The 18924-nt window shown below is 42.4% G+C and overlaps 1 protein-coding gene across 8 annotated transcripts in view; it reads right to left on the reverse strand.

Annotated features, from left to right (window-relative positions):
• The window catches only part of RESF1 (retroelement silencing factor 1), a 214033-nt gene that overhangs the window by 99980 nt on the left and 95129 nt on the right, over window positions 1–18924 (reverse strand). For 3 of the 8 annotated variants that reach the window (XM_033950943.1, XM_033950945.1, XM_033950944.1), the window contains one exon: window positions 564–6028. The exons of 3 other annotated variants lie outside the window; for them this stretch is intronic. In XM_033950943.1, coding sequence (XP_033806834.1) covers window positions 698–5992 — 5295 coding nt within the window. In that variant the 5' untranslated portion in view covers window positions 5993–6028 and the 3' untranslated portion in view covers window positions 564–697. Of the gene's footprint in view, window positions 1–563; window positions 6029–9074; window positions 9094–18924 lie in introns of those variants that run through there. 2 more of the 8 variants (XM_033950946.1, XR_004540033.1) reach the window with 2 other exon arrangements.

Consider the following 18924-nt stretch of genomic DNA (forward strand, 5'->3'; position numbering starts at 1 on the left):
CATGTGTTCAGTACTATTTACTTGCCTAAAAGGCTTTGAAAATTGCCCTCTTAAAAAACCCCCAAGATAAATAAAATGAAACTTCTAAAAAGATCTTTTTACCTTTTAAGCTTATTAGATTTTAAATTACAGCCAAGATCATGAACAACTCATTTTGATATACAGTATAACCAAGAAAACCAGCACTAATAGAAGCTGGCTGGTATTGCTTTAAACAAAGCATAATGAAAAAATAAAATTTGCAACTATACCTTGAACTGGACATTGCTTGTTTCTTTTCAAGTGTCTTGATAACTTGATTCTATCATCTACATTCTTTTGCTGAACAACGACTCCGGGCACAATTTAAATTCCAACATGTTTGTTTTATCACTTTTGCGATGCTCTATATAGGAAATTTTGTTTTTTTTCAACTTCAAAGAATGGTCTACCTTTTTCTTACTTCAGAATACCAGATGAAAAATTTCAAGTCAAGTTTTGAGAGGCATTATTCTTTCTTGTGCCGTACACTTGAATGATACTCTATTCAGGTAATTCTTATCCATTTCTTTTTTATCTCTTTCTTTAACTAAAGTCTTCTTAAATGTATCTTTTTTATTCAGATGAGAGACAGGCTTACTATGATTACAATGTTTACCCACACTCTTTTGCTGTGAGCAATTTTCATTGTTTTGTGTAATGATTTTTTCATTTTTATTTAAATTGTAAGTTTTAAACTGATCAGAACCAGAAGGCTGCTGTTTTGTTGGGTTATAGGTGTTATTGTTTTAGCATCGTTTGTACATTCCAACAAATTTTTTCCTGGGTTGCCATTTATTTCTGTTGAAATGATTACATTTTTCTGAATTGAGTTGAGTCTTCTCATTTTGCCTGAATGTCGAGGTTGATTTATTGTATTCAATCTATTTTCTTCTTCAGTCATTTGTGTTATGTTTTGCTTAGCATTTTCTCTCTTTCGTCTCTGCAGGTATTCATCTAGACTCAAGACTCTCTTTGGTTTCTGCTTCAAATTCTCATCCTGACTTGGGGGATTTAAATTAACATTGTTTTCTTGAGTTATGATTGAATTACAGTTAGGGTCCTTGTCTTTATTCACATGACTGTTTTCTTTGGTAAAAGTATTTTCTACTAGATGTTGCTTTTCTTTATTTGCACATCTATTGCCTACTGCAAATTTCTGTTCCTTTTTGGGGGACTCTTTATCTTTATTTGTAGTACTTTCCCTTATCATATATGTCCGACATTCTTGAAAAGAATCCTGTGCTGGTTTAATGCCCATGTTATCATTTAACTTAACACCATTTGTACTACTTATTTTGCAATCCGGTTCTTTAGCTTTCGTTGTTCTCTCTTTGTGAGATGTTTTTGATTTAATTTCAGATTTCATACTTCTGGACTTTAAAAAAGTTGTTTGAACAATCAGTTTCTCTCTCTTCTTTTCTAAAGAAATGGTGGTTGCAAGGTGTTTTCTCTTTACTGATAATTTATCCAATGTAGATTTCTGCTCTTTTACTGGAAGATCAGTTTCTATAGGAAGTTTTTTGCTTAGGGTTCCATACTCCTGTGTCTTTTTATTACATACATATTTCTGGGAATCCTCCAACTCTTTTACTTGGTGTTTGAAATTCTCCTGTTCTAGAAATTTGTCTTCTTTCATAGTGTTACTTTTATTTGAATTTAAATCCTGGTTATGTTGAACTTCATCTGATTTATTTTCTTTAAGAGTTACGTTATATGTGTTTATTTCTTTATCAAGTGTAGAAATGTTTTCATGTTTTATTACCTTGTGTTCCAACAAAATAACCTGACTGGTTTCTAATAAGTTATCAGCCTTTGTTACAGCAGATGCTCCATCAGCATCAATGTTTGCCACTTTAGAATGCGATTCTTTGAGGCTACAGACACCTTTCGCTTCAGAACATTCACATTTTGGCCCCCTTCCATAAACAGATGACATCCAACTAAACAAACAACAAAATTTTTTATTAGACTTTCCAGTATTTTTATCTTCACTCTCTGTTACCAACATATTATTCTTGGGAGGGTTTACTATCATTTTTGGGTCTGCAGTTAAAGATTCCTCTCTACTACAATTCTCTGCTGTACTGGAAGAATGAGTTGCCAAATTGGGAAAAAATTTACTCATTTGTTTGGAATTCAATAGTGTAATTTGTATTTGACTTTCAGAGTCCTCTTTCTCAAGATCTTCAAGGCTGGGAGTACTGATGACAGCTTTTTCACTAGGTGCTTTCACACTCTCTTCACGAGAGCAGCTTCCAACAGAGTCCTGTTTTTTTATCACACACTTAACTACAGCAGGTAAAATTTGAATACCAAAAGGAAACTCTCTTAAAAGATCAGAAAGTTGATCATCTGTACATTGCGCTGAAATTGTTCCATCAGGACAAGTATCTTCTTTTTTTGTTTGAGTAAGATCATCAACTGTCAGTCCTTTGGGGTCCTCAACTTTACTGTCAGAATTGCTATTCTCTCTCTCACTAGTAATTGATTTAAGAGACTGGCTTTCTGAATCCATCAATTTCTGATCAAAGGCCATCTTTTGATGGTCCATGTCCGATTGGCTCAAGTCTGGTTCACTGTTGTGTTCTGAAGAAGAGAGAACACTCATAATTTCCAAATCAGTACTATTTCCATGTTTATTCATAGGACATCTGGAAGCAATATCCAGTGATAAGTTTGATTCTGTAAGGGTATCAACATTAGATATCAGTTTTGGCATTTTTCCTTCAGAAAAACAGACTGATGGTTCACATAACTTTCTAGTTGTACTTGAATCTTGCTCATGTTCATTATATGAAATCATTTCTTCTGATACAATCTTAGAATTTCTTTCTGATTGTTCTAAACAAATTGTATTAAATATTTTAGCTATTTGTGAATTATAAAATGAATTACCTTCAACTAGTGAACAAATATCAGAAATTAGCAACTGTTCATCATCTTTATCTGTGGAAATTACAGATCTACCATAGTTCAAGTCCTGCTTGTCCAGCCAACACTCTTCTTGACGCTCCAGATTTGAAAGATTCATGTGGGTTTGAGATACAGGAGACTGAAAGCCTTCTAAATTTAGGTTAGTTGTCACGTTCAGAACTGATTGTCCATTCTCATTTTGATTCACATTACTAAAACAATCTAAAACTTTTACTTTAGTCTGCTTGTTTTCATCAGATGTTGGCTGCTGTACACCTACAGTTTTTGAAAGCCGTACATTAGATGGAGAAGCAACTGGTGTTTTCAACACATCAATGTCAGCCGTAGTTGAAACATCTACCATTATTTTTTGCTTAGTGTATGTGGGTAAGGTACATATACTGCTTTCTTGACGGCCTGGATATTTTTCTAAATTTAAAGATACCGGGCATTCTTGCTCTTTAATAGGACTTTTTGTTTTTGAAAGTATTAAAGGAGAAACTATGGCAACTTGAGGTTCAAAACCCTTTGTCAAGTTAGTAACTGAAGTTGCACATTTTTGTACAACAGTGTCACCCATAGAAGAAGTATTTACATTATTCACTGTAGCTTTTCGGTCATCCAAGGATAATGAGTTTGTTGTATTTTTTAATAAAAGAGCCTTAGGTTTCTCAGATGAAGTTTGATTTAATGCTCCATTTGCATCCAGTTTGTTTTCAGTAACTGAAGTTGCACATTTTTGTACAACAGTGTCACCCATAGAAGAAGTATTTACATTATTCACTGTAGCTTTTCGGTCATCCAAGGATAGTGAGTTTGTTGTATTTTTAAATAAAGGAGCCTTAGGTTTCTCAGATGAAGTTTGGTTTAATGCTCCATTTGCATCCAGTTTATTTTGGGGTTCACATTCTCTAGAAGGATTTTCCCATAATGCAAGGCATGATGTTAACACTTCCATAGTAAAACTATTCTCCATTTTGTTGCATAAATTTTTGGTTTCTGCAGATACATCTTTAATAGTTTTCAACATATCCTGGTTTAAAACTGAATAGCTTGCATCAGACCCATTGCACAGATTTTTAATGTCAGAAGAAAATCCAAGATTTTTACTCTGCAGACACACATCAGAATTTGCTAAATCAACATGCTGAATATTCAGATTACTCTCTATTTTTCTCTCGGTCACCACATTGGAATAGTTTACATTAGAAATTAAATTGTTATCTTCATTCCGATGGTGGTTAGCCTGCAGCTCACTCCCAGAGTTATATGAAATTTCTTTTCTAATTAAGTGTGTTGTATCATTTTGATTCAAACTTGAAGGGGCTGCCCTTTGTTTAAACTTGTTTTTACCATAACTCTTTTCTGAACCATTCTGTTGGTTGCCAGATATATTCAACTCTGTTTGGAATTTCAATCCAGTCCAATTCTGAAATAATTTAGGAACTCCTTGATTAATTTGCTGGCCACTCTCAAGACCATTAAGTCCCTGAGTGTTAGGATTCTTAGTGTGAGTATTGCCATTTATTTCTTCAAATTTATTTTGAAGCACTGGCAGTTTTTGTCTAGCTTTATTTACCATTGAAGAAGTTTTCTGATTTTCTGCTACATTAAATGGTCCTAGTTTACTGTTTGAATGCTGGCTGCTTTTATCTGCAGCAATTTGGTTGGTTAATTCATATTGCTCATGAGAAATATTAGTTTTAAACTTCAAGAAAGCATCTCTCTTCAATTTGACCTCCTTCAGAAAGCTTATATAGTTTTCTTTAAATTTTTTTAGTTTAATAAAATCTTTAACCAAATCTTCTTTTGTTATAGTTGAACTCTGTGCATCTGCAAAAGGTGACCGATTTGACAAATCACTAAAACTTGTAACTCCAAATGGTCCACCACCAATGTAGTTGTGTTCAGTTCTGATTTCTTGCTGACTGATGGGCACACTTTGCAGGTCTATTCCACTGTAGCTCATGACATTTGATTCAGCATTTCTGTGATTTACAGGTAAGGTTGTGTTTGAAGGTTCAGTTGATTTATTATAAAAATAGGCTTGCTTTGACGATCCAGTCATATTGACCTGATTGCCTTTAGGATTATTTTGTGAACAGACTTTTCTAAAGCAATCATTATTTGCATCAAATACAAAAACTTGTTGCTGGTTCTGGGAATTTTCATTGGAAGTGTATCTAAATTGTTCTTGAACATTCTGTACTGGTTGTATTGCACCTCTATCATATATACAAGGCATTGCATGTGGTGGAGGTAGCGCTTTTTGTATATCTACATTCTGAGGTGTCAAAATTGGCTGTGACTGGGATGACATAAGAGAGTTTGAACTTACCAAGGATGCAGGATATACTTGTTTATGGACATTCTTTATAGCTGATAGCATTGAAACATTTTGTTGCTGAAAATTTTCAGGATGACTTACTGATTGATAAAGAGGAACTTTCGAACATTCTTGAGCAGGTACAGGTCCATGGCAGTTTTGTTGCTGTCCCCATATTAACTGAGCTGTCTTAGGAGACATATATTCCTGATCACTCTGATTATGTGTAAACCTTCCTGTGGAAGAAGTAGGTTGTAGCATATAACTATATGGTATTCCATACTGATGTGATGGTGCAAGCTGAAAGTTGGTTTCTACAGTATTTCCTGTGTTTTTTGTGCTGGCTGGTAAGATTGGCACATACCTTTGTGCAGCTTTTTTCAAATTCTTAATCAGCTCCAATGAATGTGTTGTACTATCCCCTTGCAAACATTTATTTCTTTCTGAATACTGAAAGTCACTTGACACTGCAGATGTTATTGGTTCCGAATGGTTATTAGTTAGAATATTAATAAGATGTGATGGCTTGGCAACTTCATTATTATTGTTAGGATATGAAAACTCCTCACAGTTTCTTACACGGTAAGGAGGAGGATCCTGAGGCAAATGTGGCGATGGATTGTTTTGAGAAAAGGCACATGAACTGGAAGCCTTCTGTGACAAATAGTGTTGCTGAGCCCCAGAAAAGTTCATATTGCTACCATTCTGTTCTGGTCTTCTATTCCAATCCATATTGTAAGCTTCTATTTTATAGTTCTACTTGAAATTCTGAAATATCAAATGTAGAAAACAATTAAAATTAAAAGCATATACTTTTCGATAAAATGTACATATTAAGGGTGTCTTACAAAATGATATAAAAATTGTGTACTTAGTACATAAATGATTATTTTTTTAGGTGCGACAGTCATTATCTACATAAATTCTGGAATAGGGATATGTCTTGATAAATTGATTAAATCAATGTTTCTCAACTTCAAGCTAAGTAACCCCTAAGCCTAACAAATACCAACCGAGGACCCCACCCAAGCTCCGCCCCTGACTCCACCCCCATAATAATAGTACTAATTGTAATGCAATTTCTTCCATCCATTTTTCATATACACACAATATAATCTTAATACAAAACGGTAACCACAAAATTTTTTAAAACACAAAGCACACTGTAAGCAGAAAAAATGTTAATTATCATTTATATTTGGGGGTTTTCAAAAATGTCATGGCAGATAAAATATGCAACATCACCCCAGTAACAACTATAAAAAAATATACAAATATAATGCAAAATATAGATAGGAGATATAAATTCTCAAAACTGACACATTTCAAGCACTAAATTGAAAATAAAATCATTTTTCCTACCTTTGCTGTCGGGTGATTTCATGAGTCTCTGGTTGCACTTCCTTCTAACTGTGCATCCAATATTTCTTTCTTTCTGTCTCCTGAATGCTTCCACTCTTCCAAACATCATTCTATTCCCCAACCAATATCTCTTTCTGTCCTTCCATGAGTCTAACTTTTCTTCCTCTCTCCTCCGCCCCATGGGCAACATGGCTCCCTTTCACTCTCATTCCCTCCCCTGCTACAAAGGAAGAGAGAAAGAGATATCAAGGGTGCATCTCTCCCACTCCCTCTATTGCCACATTCAACATTTCTCCCTCCTTTCCACCAGTCCAACATCTCTTTCTCTCTGCCTCCTGCATGCTTCCTCTCCTCCAGTCCTCATTCCCTCCCCAACCAGCATCTCTCTCTCCCTCCACGTGTTCAACTTTTTACTCTCTGCCCTCTCCCCATTCGTGTGACATCTCTCCTTCTCTCCTCCCCATCCATCTCTCCCTCTCTCTACTTGAGTCCAACACTTTCTGCATGCTTCCTCTCCTCCGGACCTCATTCCCTTCCCCAACCAACATCTCTCTCTGTTCCTCCACAAGTCCAACTTTTCTTCCTCTCTCCTCCACCCCTATTGGCAACAAGTCCACCTCTCTCTCTCACTGTCCATCTGTCTTGAGAGATCCAAGCATCTCTCCCACTCCCTCTACTGTCACATCCAACATTTCTCACTCTCTCATGCCCTGGATCAAATGAAGTATTTTTCACCACTGCCCACCAGCCCCATGCCCATTTCTCCTTCTATCACCCCTCTCCAGCACAATGCCACATCTCTCCCTCCATCACTATGTCCAACATTCCTCCCCCTTGCATCCCCTTTAATCTGTCCTTCTGGTCCATATCCACCATTTCTCCCTCTCATCCTTCTATTCTCCATGCATCTCTACTTCTCTCTCTCTCTATGCCCAGTTTTCCTTTCTTCCTTTCCACATGTGCACCATCTCTCACACTAATGCCCAACAATTCTCTTTCTATTCCCTCTTTCTTATGTCCCAAGTTCGTTCCCCCTTCCTCCCTTCCTTCTGTATCAAGGTTGTGCTCCCCTCCCCTTGTCCCAAAATTAAGTTGTATGCCGGGGATCCCTGTCTGCTTGCCCCCACTGGAGCCGCTGCAGGGGATCCCTCCCCTCTCTGCACTTCCCCTCCTCCGAAGCCAACCCAATTACTTGTTGGAGCTGCACGCACTCCCTCCTCCCCCAGCAAACTCCGTGCAGTGACGGCACGAGCAGCAATTCACATGCCTTCCTTCTGATGTTAACTCTGACGTTGGAGAGATCCTACATGGCGTCCTTCCTCCCGTTATCCCACTCTTTTGGAATTCCTGAAAACCACACTCCACCAGACCCTCCCAAAAACTGAAACTATCATTCCCCTCTATAAAAGGTATATCCCGCGCAGGAAAACTTGGAACATCTCTCTCCTTTAGAACCACAGAACTCTGGAACAACCTCTCATCCCCACTCAGAAACTCAAGCTCCTTCCAATCCTTCCGCAAACACTTGAAAACTTGGCTCTTTGCAAAAATCTAATCACCTCCCATTCTCCAGTATTCTGTCCCTCTCTTTCCTCTTAGTCCCTCTCCTTTATCCCTTATTGTAGTTCCTTTCCTCTTAACTCTGTAAACCGTGCCGAGCTCTGCGCTTGCGGAGATGGCGCGGTATATAAACCTAAGGTTTAGTTTAGTTTAGAGGTGTCCAGGTCAGCTACTTATGTGCAGCATGTGAGTCGCATCCCTGCACAGAGTTCATTGGGGCAGAGGGAGCGAGTGCAGCTCCATCAAGTAACTGGGTTGGCTTCAGGGGGGAGGGGGGTGCGGGCGGGGAGAAATCCCTAGCGGCAGCAGCTTCTACTTAAGGGAAGGGAATAATCCTCCGCAGTGGCAAGGCTGCATACCCCCAACAAGTGGGCTGCGTACCCTAAGGGTACCGCATGTTGAGAAACACTGGATTACATGTCTACTGAAGGCAGCAAGTTTCCACCACCCAATGACAGAATCAAAATCAACTAAACAAGGGTAAAGTTTTTAAAGAAAACACAGGGACTAGTCAAAATTTTCCACAAATGTGTTCTCTTGTGATATTTAATGTTCTCCCCCTTCCTCTCAAATCATCCTCCCTTCTGTAGCCTAATAGATGTTGCAGTCCAGGAAAACAAGCAAAGGCCATCAAATCCCGCCCCTGTCAGTTGCTATTTCTCTGACTAGTACTAACCCCTTCTTTCATCCTTAGATTCTCTGTCCAGTGGGCACCAAATTTTTTTTATTCGATAGCTGCAACTATAACAGCATGGTTTCATAAAATCTGTGAAACATTTGTAGTGAAAAATCCACATAGTTAAGCATGCAAAGTTTTTAATACAGTTTGTAGAGATGTAAAAAAACAAACAAAACAACCAAACAAAAAACACCTTGTCTGACCCTAGCTCACCTAGAGGGCTGGAACAAGTGGCCCAGTCTTTCTTGCTCCACCTGCTGCTTCATGACCCCTCCAGCACAGCATTTGCCAAATAAGGGAGTTTTCATAATGAACAGGGATTGGATCATGCCCTGACAGGAAGGGAGAAAGGCAACTTCTGTTTTGATCCAAAAAACACTGGAATGTTACTGCAGCAATGCATTCAATTTTCTCCTGTGGCTATTAAGGACTAGGCTAAGATACATTCAAGTATCTCAGGACTTTTAGGGATATTAGCCTAGTAGCATGTAACTGAACATGTGTTTTTCTTACATTACCCTTCATGTGGCCTTCATTTGGCAAGTAAATTGTATTTTTGGGAACTGAGTAGACCATTCTCTTTCTTGGGTCTTAAGTGTAGGTTTTGGGTTATTTTCTCCTTTCATGTTATAAGCTTCTTAGCATGTAAGGTAAAATTTATTTATACCTGTAAATTTCCTTAGGTCTTGCTAGACCAGTCCAGACCAACAGATTGAACCCAGATGGAGGTAGAAATACTTAACTATTTGTATGACATCACTGGCATAAGGATTGGAGCAACCTGAAATTCTACAGCATCTTACTGCCAAAATCAGAATCAGGTCCACCTTACCACACACCAAAATTGAATCCCATAGAAACCACTGCAGCATACATCATGAAGCCACAATTTCTAACTATATGAGAAAACCAGGAAGCAGGCTAAGCACAAAAGCTCTCCAACTACAATGTTTCAGGAAGGGCTTCTGAATTGGTCTAACAGGTCTCGAGGAAAGAAATAAAAAAATTACGTACTTACCCTGGTAAGCTCTTTTCCAGTAGATAGACAAGACATTCGAGACAGTAGGGTTATTTCCCTTTAGTCGCATAGTTGCAGAAGGAATCCACTCTGGATTTTTCATTCTGCCTCTATAGTACTTCACTAATCAGTTTAGCACCCTCTACAGTTAGTACCCAAGCACTGAGGAGTGTTGAATATACGTGAAGTAGAGGCACCTATAGCAACAGGCTCAAACCAACTGTTCTGCTCAAGAATTCAATCAACAGTAAAGTGAAAATGTCAACACCGGCTCCAAAGAAGCTGAGAAACCACTCCCCAATAAATGGAACATATATAAAAATTCTTTCCAGCCTACAAGGGCTGACAGGCATCCAAGAAACAGCTTGGAGAAGCATCAACAGATTGAAAACTATAAGAAGGCACAGTAACTATTGGGCGGAAGTCTCACCTATCTACTGGAAAATAGCTTACCAGGGTAAGTACATAATCTCTTTTTCCAGCACAATAGGCGAGACATTCTAGACAGTAGGACGTACAAAAGCAGTCCCCCAAAAAACTAGCGTGGGTTTGCTGCGCCAACCTGGAAAACCGAGGACCCAAAGGCAGAGTACTATCTTGCTTTCACGTCCATCCTGAAGAACTTGGTAAACATGTGAATAAATAGAAGACCACGTTGCCAGCCTGAAAATCTCCACAAGAGACACCCCTCTAGCTGCGGCCCACAAAGAGATCACACAGCTGATAGAATACGCCTTGATAGTCACAGACTGAGTCCCCGTAAGAATGTGAGCTGATGAAATGGTCCTAGGGAGACATCTGGAAATCGTAGCCTTGAAAGCAGGAGTATCCAGCTGAACGGAATGAGTCAGCACAAACAAATGGTCAACAAGACGAAACTCGCTGGTGACCTCCAAGTAATGCAGAACTTTGCGCACATCCAGTTTCTTTAACAGGTGATCCTGTGAATAGGAACCTGTCAGCGGCAAACACACATCAAGACTGACCAGGAAAACCAAAATCATGTTCAGTAAACAGGAAGGAATCATCCAAAGGAAAACCCCCATCTCCGTAATACAGAGGAAAGGGTCCCTGCAAGCCCAAGCTTGCAGTACTGACACACCCAGTAAAAGCAGTCTAGAATGTCAAGTTCCAAGAGGCAAGCATCTTGAAGTGGCTCAAAAGATGCCTTAGCAAGGCTAGACAATATCCAGTGAAGGACCCAGAAAGGGAAAAGGTGCTTAACCGGTAGTCGGACACAAAGAGCTCCCTTCAAGAGTCTAGTGACATCAGGTTGAGGTGCCAAGGGAGAACAACGCTTCCAGGATCTGAAACAGGAGATTCCGGCCACATGGACTTGAAAAAGAAACCACAATAAGACTTGTATCCAAACCAGCCTGAAGAAAAGCAAGAATGAGTGACATCATAGCTGAATAAGGGTCCACTAGGACCTGTGCACACCAAGTGTGGAAGGCTTTCCACACATGTAGCATAAGCTGACTCTGCAGACTTCCGAAAAGTAACAACCAGGGAAGAATATTCTGTCACTCTAAGGCTGCATGTTCATGAGCCAAGCCGGAAGAGCAAAGTGACCCAGATCCTCCATGTATACTGGACCCTGCGTGAGGAAGTCTGGAGAGAGGCTCAGCCGAAGGTTGCGACCACTACACAGGTGCAGCAAATCTGCGTACCAATAACTATGAGGCCAATCTGGAGCCACCAGAATGACACGACCTGGAAGAACCGAGATCCTCTGAAGGACTCTGATGACCATCTGCCAAGGAGGAAAAACATTCAGGAGAATCTCCAGAAACCAGAGAGTCAAGCCCCTTGCTTCCGGGCTCGTTCCGCTTATTTGCTTCTTGCCATGACCCTGAGATCAAAGCAGAGTCTTCCCCACTATTTTATGGAAACTTCTGGGGACAGAACTCACTCACTTGGATCCAGAGGCTGTCTGCTGAAGAAGTCTGCTGGAACATAGTCTACTCCCACCACCTGCGTTGCTGACAGTGCTAGGCATGATGGTCTGTCCAATGAAAAAGATGATGGGCTTACTGAGCCAGAGGACTCTTAGTTCCTCCCTGGCGAGTAACAGAAGTTACTGTTGTACTATTGGAGAAGACCCAAATCTCTTGGTCCACCAACATCTCCTGTAATCTCGACAGAGTTAGTTGAGTGATCACCGTCACTGAGATGGTGTCCAACACCCCCGAACAGGATAACGACTGCAATGAGCTCCCAAGCCCTGAAGGCTGGCATCTGCAATCACCACGATTCAGAAGGCAAAGTGTAGTGGAACGCCCCAGAAGAGCGATTGCGGGAGAAGCTACCAGGCCATGCAAGGCATCCCTGTGAGGAACCCGGTGAGAAAGCAAAGCATGTTGTAGAGGTCAAAAGTGCACCCTCACCCAAGAAATCACATCCAACGTGGCAACCATTGATCCCAGAACCTGAAGATAATCCCATGCCAAAGGAGCTGGCCACTCCAGAAAAGAAGAAAGCTGAGTACATACTTTCTGCCAGCGGGCTACTGGCAGAGATGCAGTCCGCTGTTGGGTCAAAAGGAATGCCCAGGTATCCAAGTGAGTGCATGGGCATCAGATGGTGCATTTATGTCTTTTTTTTCATGCTTTTAATCTGACTCAGGTCTTCCAGCACCTGGAGCACCCGCTCCAACATGCAGCGTCCCTCAGCCAACGAGGGAGCTCTGATCAGCCAGCTCTCTAAGTAAGGGTGCAACTGAAGACCCATCTGTTACAGGTAAGCTGCCGCCACCACTACCATCACCTGAATAAAGGTCTGGGGCGCTGATGCCAGTCAAAAGGGCAGGGCCGAGAACTGATAATGCCGTTTCAACCTGAACCTGCAAAACATAGTGGTGGATCAGAAAAAAGGGGATGTGAAAGCACGACCCCAAGATCCAGAGAGGCACTGCTGCAATGACTGAACGCATGGTCTCCATTTAAAATTGTGGAATCTTGAGAGCCGTAGTCACGTGCTGAAGATCCAGAAGAGACCTCCACTTGTCAGAGGCCCTCTTTGGCACGAGAAAGTATATGGAGAGATCGGACAATACTGGGTCCATAGTTTGAAATTCCAGCACGCGCTGAATAGTGGTTGGAATCCTGAGCGCTTTGTCTGGGCAATTTGAGCAGAGCCCATTAACCAATCTGCCAGAGGTTGAGCAAATTCCAGATTGTAACCTGACCAAATAAACTCCAAGACCCACTGGTCATATCCAGACAGGCAGGAATGTTTTGAGGCGGCCCCAAATCTGCACCAGGGCATTCATTCACTTGGTGCCATTGTGCCTGTGCATCAGGAGGTGCGGCACTGAAGTTGGGAGGTAGAAACATCTGTAGCCATTATACCAGCATAGTTAGCCCTGAGACAACACCTACAACGTGCACTTGCACATGGCTGGAAAGCTGGGTGCCAAGAAATCAGAATGACAAGAACCCCAGAGGGCTGGGTTTGCTATCAGGCCAAGTCGTAGGGCAACGTGCCAGTCTAGAATCCATTAAGTCATGCAAACCTATACCAAACAATCACAGCTCCTAAAAAAGGCTGCCCAGTCAAAGCAGTTTTGAAAGGGGAAACAGCCCACTACAGGCAGAGATGGATTACTCTGACACCTTGCATAAGTAGGCATGCAATGCATCCGACATATAAACTGTGCCCACCAAAACAAAAATTGAAAACAGGGAACCACTGCCTCACTTTCCAGAACGTGCTTTTGAGCATGACGAGTGTGAGTGACACAAAATGTTGTCAAAGCAGCTTTAAGTTCTAAGGCTGCTACGTCACCCACCTTGGGGGGGGAGGTGCATTTTCCTACCTGTGCTACCAAAAATCCACCCTGGGCTGAACCAAAGCTGCTGACACTTTCTTGCCATAAAATCCCAGCGTGGCATAGCTCTAGCAAAAGTCAAGAGCGCTCTCCGGAGAATTAAACTGCTCCAAGATCAGAACGCACATATCAGGGTACCAGGGGAAGATAGCAAGTATACACCACAAAGCCAGGAGGAAGTAGTGGCCGAAGCCAGATAAGAGACAAAAAAGGCCTCCTGTAAAGTTTCAGAAAGAAGGTCTGGCAAAGCTGTCAATTCAAATAGGCGCAGACTCATGAGAGCATTTCCAGGCTCCCAAAACCCCAAAGGAATCCACAGATCCAGCACTAAGTCCCTGATCTCTCGTCCCAGGAAACACTGCACCTGTAAATAAGGGGTCAGCAAGCAAATCAACTACACCCAGACCCCCAGATCAGGGTCAGGCAGCACAAGCATCGTGGCAGAGTGAGTCTAAGGTGTGTCCAAAGGATTAATACCACAGAGACGCTGTGTAGGCGGATTGGGACTGTGCAGGGTGAAAACAGAATGGTCCAAAACCCTGAGCGCAAAAATTTCAAAAATGTTGAAAAGGTGTCTGGCTCCTGGGGCATAAGTCACATTAAAGTGCCGAAGTTGAGCTTTTCTAAGGCTGCACAGGATCCGCAGCCTGGTGAATGGAATTAGCAGCCGTGCCAAGCCTCGAAAACCATGAAGGCCACCCAGCCAGGCTAGCTGAGCATTTGGTCACCTGCTTTAGCACAGAAGAGGCTAAGCTGGATGCTGTAGCACCCCCCCAGCTGCGCCATGCAAAACATGGTGCAAACACTCTGAAAGCACTAAAAATGCACAATCCTGGCAAGAACTCACAAGAGAAGAGCCCAAGGACTCCATCCCAGCACATTTGCAGAAGCAGGGAGTTTTAGAAATTAAAATCACTAAAAATCCAAGATGGCCATCATCACAAAATTCATGACAATATCACAATATTTTTCACATTTCCCAAACGTTAAAAACGGTGATTTTAGGATTTTTCAGAAGGGGGAACATTCAAAAACACTCAAAACCCTACTTTTCACACCTCCCCCGATGTCTCTCACAGGCTGTCAGCTTGTATACTCACTGTGACCTGAAATCAGTTAGAAATGCTGCAAGCCAGTATTCAGCTCTCTCTCAGTAGCTGGATGAGAATAATCACTGCCCCAAAGCTGGGAATGTTCCTACAATCCTGATCTTCGGGCTGCCAGTCAGACTCCAATGTCTGATTATACCTCCACCCTTGCGGACCATCAGATGCACATAGGAACAGTTGGAAGTGTGACACCACAGCCAGCCTTGTGAGACACCGCTGAGCCTCCTAAGGATGCCTAACAGTCTGTGCTCGACCTCTGATTAACAGTAGGTGAGCCACTTCAGGGAAGGCCCTGAGGTCCAGATAAAACTACTTTAAAATATAAGGTCCAGATAAAACTACTTTAAAAAAATAGTTTTGGCTCCCTTCCCACCTCACTCTATCATCCCCCACTCCACTTGTGGTCTAGCAGCTGTTCTTCCCGGGTCACTTTCTCCCCCCCCCATTCTCTTCCCCCTTCCCTCCAACTTTCTCTTACCCCTTTCTCCTCCACTCATCCCTTTCCCCAAAGCAGCAGAGCCATCCTGAAGCAGCAAGGCTGGACCTGACAATTCCCTCTCCCTTCCCGAAGCAGCAGAGCCCTGACAATTCCCCCTCTCTTCCCAAAGCAGCGGAGCCCTGACAATTCCTCCTATCTTCCCAAAGCAGCAGAGCCCTGACAATTCCCCCTCCTTTCCCGAAGCAGCAGAACCCTGACAATTCCCCCTCCCTTCCCAAAGCAGCAGAGCCTGTCCTGAAAACCACTCCCGCTCTCTCAAAGCAATAGAGGCAGTTGGCGAGCAGAGGAAGTTCAGGTAAACAGGCAGCTTCTAGCCTGTCCCAGCAGGACCTTTCCTCTGCCATGAAGTGACGCAGCTGAAGAAAGATCCTACCAGGGCTGGCTAGAAGCAGCCTGTTTACTGACACTTCCTTTGCTCACCAGCTGCCCCCTGCTGCTTCGAATAAGTGAGGGAAGGGCTCCACTCCATCCTCTGATTTAAAACCTCTGGTTCCTCACTGTCCAGAGTATGAATCCAGCATTGCTCAGAGAGTAAAAGACAATTGGCTCTATCCATTCATTCTTCTGGGACATGATCAATTATACAACATTGCATCTCTCCAAACATATGATTGAACTCTAGACAATGTGTGACAAAGGGGGGCTTGCATCCTATTATTCATTATACAGCTCTTATGTTCGGTCATTCTCTTCCTAAACAAATGTGTAGTTTGACCTACATAAATGCATGGGCAGGGATATACGATCATATAGACCACGCGTGAATTAATACAGGTGGTACTATGCTTCAAACCGTATGGCTTTCCCGTGCATGGATGTATAAAAAAATCATCTTGAAAGTAATCTCTCACGTCAAACAACCCATGCATTTATGATAGCAGCCTCCTGTCAATCTTGGATTTTCAATGATGTCCGATGAGCTGAGAAGTAGAGAATGACAGGGGGAAAAAAATCTGTCCCCGTCACTGCTCCATCACCGAACCACCATCCCCTTCACCGCCACATCCCCGCCGCTCCCTTCACTGCCCCGTCTCCGCAGCATCCACCCTTCCCTCTTGCCACCTCACTGCCCTTCAGTGGCCCAAGAATCTCCATCCCTCCCCCTTAACTTTGCGGTGTAAAGAAACTTAAGGAAGGGAAGGCGCGCAGTCACTGATTGTGCGTGTGGAGCCCTTCCCTCCCTCCCGCCAAATCTATCTCCTTCCCCCTTACCTTTGCAGCGCTTTAGAAAAGAAACTGATGCTGGCGAAGCCTGCCTGTGCCGCCCTGCAGTCGCGTGTGTGTGGGCGGAAGCTTCTCCTCTGACAATTGTCATTTTATAAACACAAATAAAACAGAGCAAGGTTCAACAAAACCCATCTTCCCTCCCTTTCTATTGTGAAAACTGAACAAACCAAATTACTACAGAATGCTACATAGAAAAATCAAGCAACAGAATACTTTAGTCACACATGGCAAGAATAATGTTAGGGGAGTGCAACTAGGGCAACTGCCCCCTGGTCAGAGAGAGAGCCCTAAGCCAACTGGAAGCTAAAGAAGCACACAGCCTAGACTTTGCGGTCCCCAGTTATGTCTAATACCAACTCTAGCAGGACATATATTTCAAATCTGAAATATTCTAATCACAAAATATAAAATACTTTTTTTTTTTTCTTTTTGTTGTCTGGTAATTTTATTCTTCACATCACATTGGTCTCAGGCTTTGGTTTTAGGTTCCTTCTGTGTTCATAATGGCATGGCTGGCTCCTGAAAGCACAGTTACTTATTGTAACAGGTGTTATCCAGGGACAGCAGGCAGCTATTCTCACATATGGGTGACATCATTGACGGAGCCCGGATGCGGATGCCTCATAAGTAGACTTGCTTGAAGAAACTCGAAGTTTCGAGTCACCCGCACCGCACATGCGCGAGTGCCTTCCCGCCCAGCATAGGGCGCATCTCCTCAGTTCAGATAGCTAGCAGAGAAGTCAACCAGGGAGGTGGGTGGGTTGTGAGAATAGCTGCCTGCTGTCTCTGGATAACAACTGTTACGCTAAGTAACTGTGCTTTATCCCAGGATATGCAGGCAGGTATTCTCACATATGGGTGACCTCCAAGCTAACCAGAATGGGATGGTGGGAGTGTTGGCAATTTAGGAGAATAAATTTTGTAATACTGTTTGGCCAAACTGTCCATCCCGTCTGGAGAAAGTGTCCAGACAATAGTGAGAAGTGAAGGTATGAACCGAGGACCAAGTAGCAGCTCTACAAATTTCCTCAATAGGTGTAGATCTGAGGAAAGCTAATGAAGCTGCCATAGCTCTAACCTTATGGGCTGTGACTTTACTGTGAAGGGGTAATCCAGCCTGGGCATAGCAGAAAGAGATGCAAGCCGCCATCCAGTTGGAGATGGTACGCTTAGAAATAGGATGACCCAACTTATTGGGATCGAAGGAGACAAAAAGTTGAGGAGCAGTTCTGTGTGGTTTGGTGCGTTCTAAATAGAAGGCCAAAGCACGTTTATAGTCCAGAGTCTGAAGAGCAACTTCTCCAGGATGAGAATGAGGCTTTGGATAAAACACTGAAAGAACAATGGATTGGTTGAGATGAAATTCCGAGACCACTTTAGGGAGGAATTTAGGATGAGTACGAAGAACCACTTTGTCATGATGGAACACTGTGAACGGTGGGTCAGCAACTAAAGCTTGCAGCTCACTAACTCATCGAGCAGAAGTGAGGGCTATGAGAAAAACCACTTTCCAAGTGAGATACTTCAGATGAGCCTTATCAATTGGTTCAAATGGAGGCTTCATGAGTTGAGAAAGGGCAACACTGCGGTCCCAAACCACAGGAGGCGGTTTGAGAGGAGGTTTGACATTGAAAAGTCCTTTCATGAATCTGGAAACCACCAGATGAGCAGAGAGGGGTTTCCCTTCAATAGGCTGATGGAAAGCCGCAATTGCACTGAGATGGACTCAGATAGATGTAGATTTGAAGCCAGAATTGGATAAGTGCAACAGGTAGTCCAAAACAGAAGATAAGGAGGAATGCTGAGGCTCCTTATGATGAGAAAAACACCACGTAGAAAATCTAGTCCACTTTTGGTGATAGCATTGTCTAGTGGTAGGCTTCCTAGAGACTTTTAAAACATCTCTTACAGATTGAGAAAACTGAAGAGGGGTTATGTTGAGAGATACCAAGCTGTCAGGTGTAGAGACTGCAGGTTGGGATGAAGCAGAGATCCTTGACTTTGTGTAAGCAGAGAAGGAAAAACTGGTAGAAGGTATGGCTGCTGAGTTGAAGTAGAAGGGAGTACCAAGGTTGTCTCGGACACCGAGGAGCAATTACAATCATGGTGGCATGATCGTTCTTCAACTTGACCAGAGTCTTGAGAATGAGAGGGAATGGAGGGAATGCATAGAGGAAAAGATTCGACCATTCCAGAAGAAAAGCATCTGCCTCGAGGTATATCCTGGAGCAGAATTGAGGCAGTTTGTAGTTGTGGGGAGCTGCAAAGAGGTCTATCTGAGGCATTCCCCACAGTGAAAAAATGTGATGAAGAGGGGAGGAATGGAGTGTCCATTCGTGAGGCTGCAGGAGACGACTCAAGTTGTCCGCCAAGCAATTCTT

Source organism: Geotrypetes seraphini, chromosome 7 (genome assembly GCF_902459505.1).
Source record: "Geotrypetes seraphini chromosome 7, aGeoSer1.1, whole genome shotgun sequence".
Lineage (NCBI taxonomy): Eukaryota > Metazoa > Chordata > Amphibia > Gymnophiona > Dermophiidae > Geotrypetes > Geotrypetes seraphini.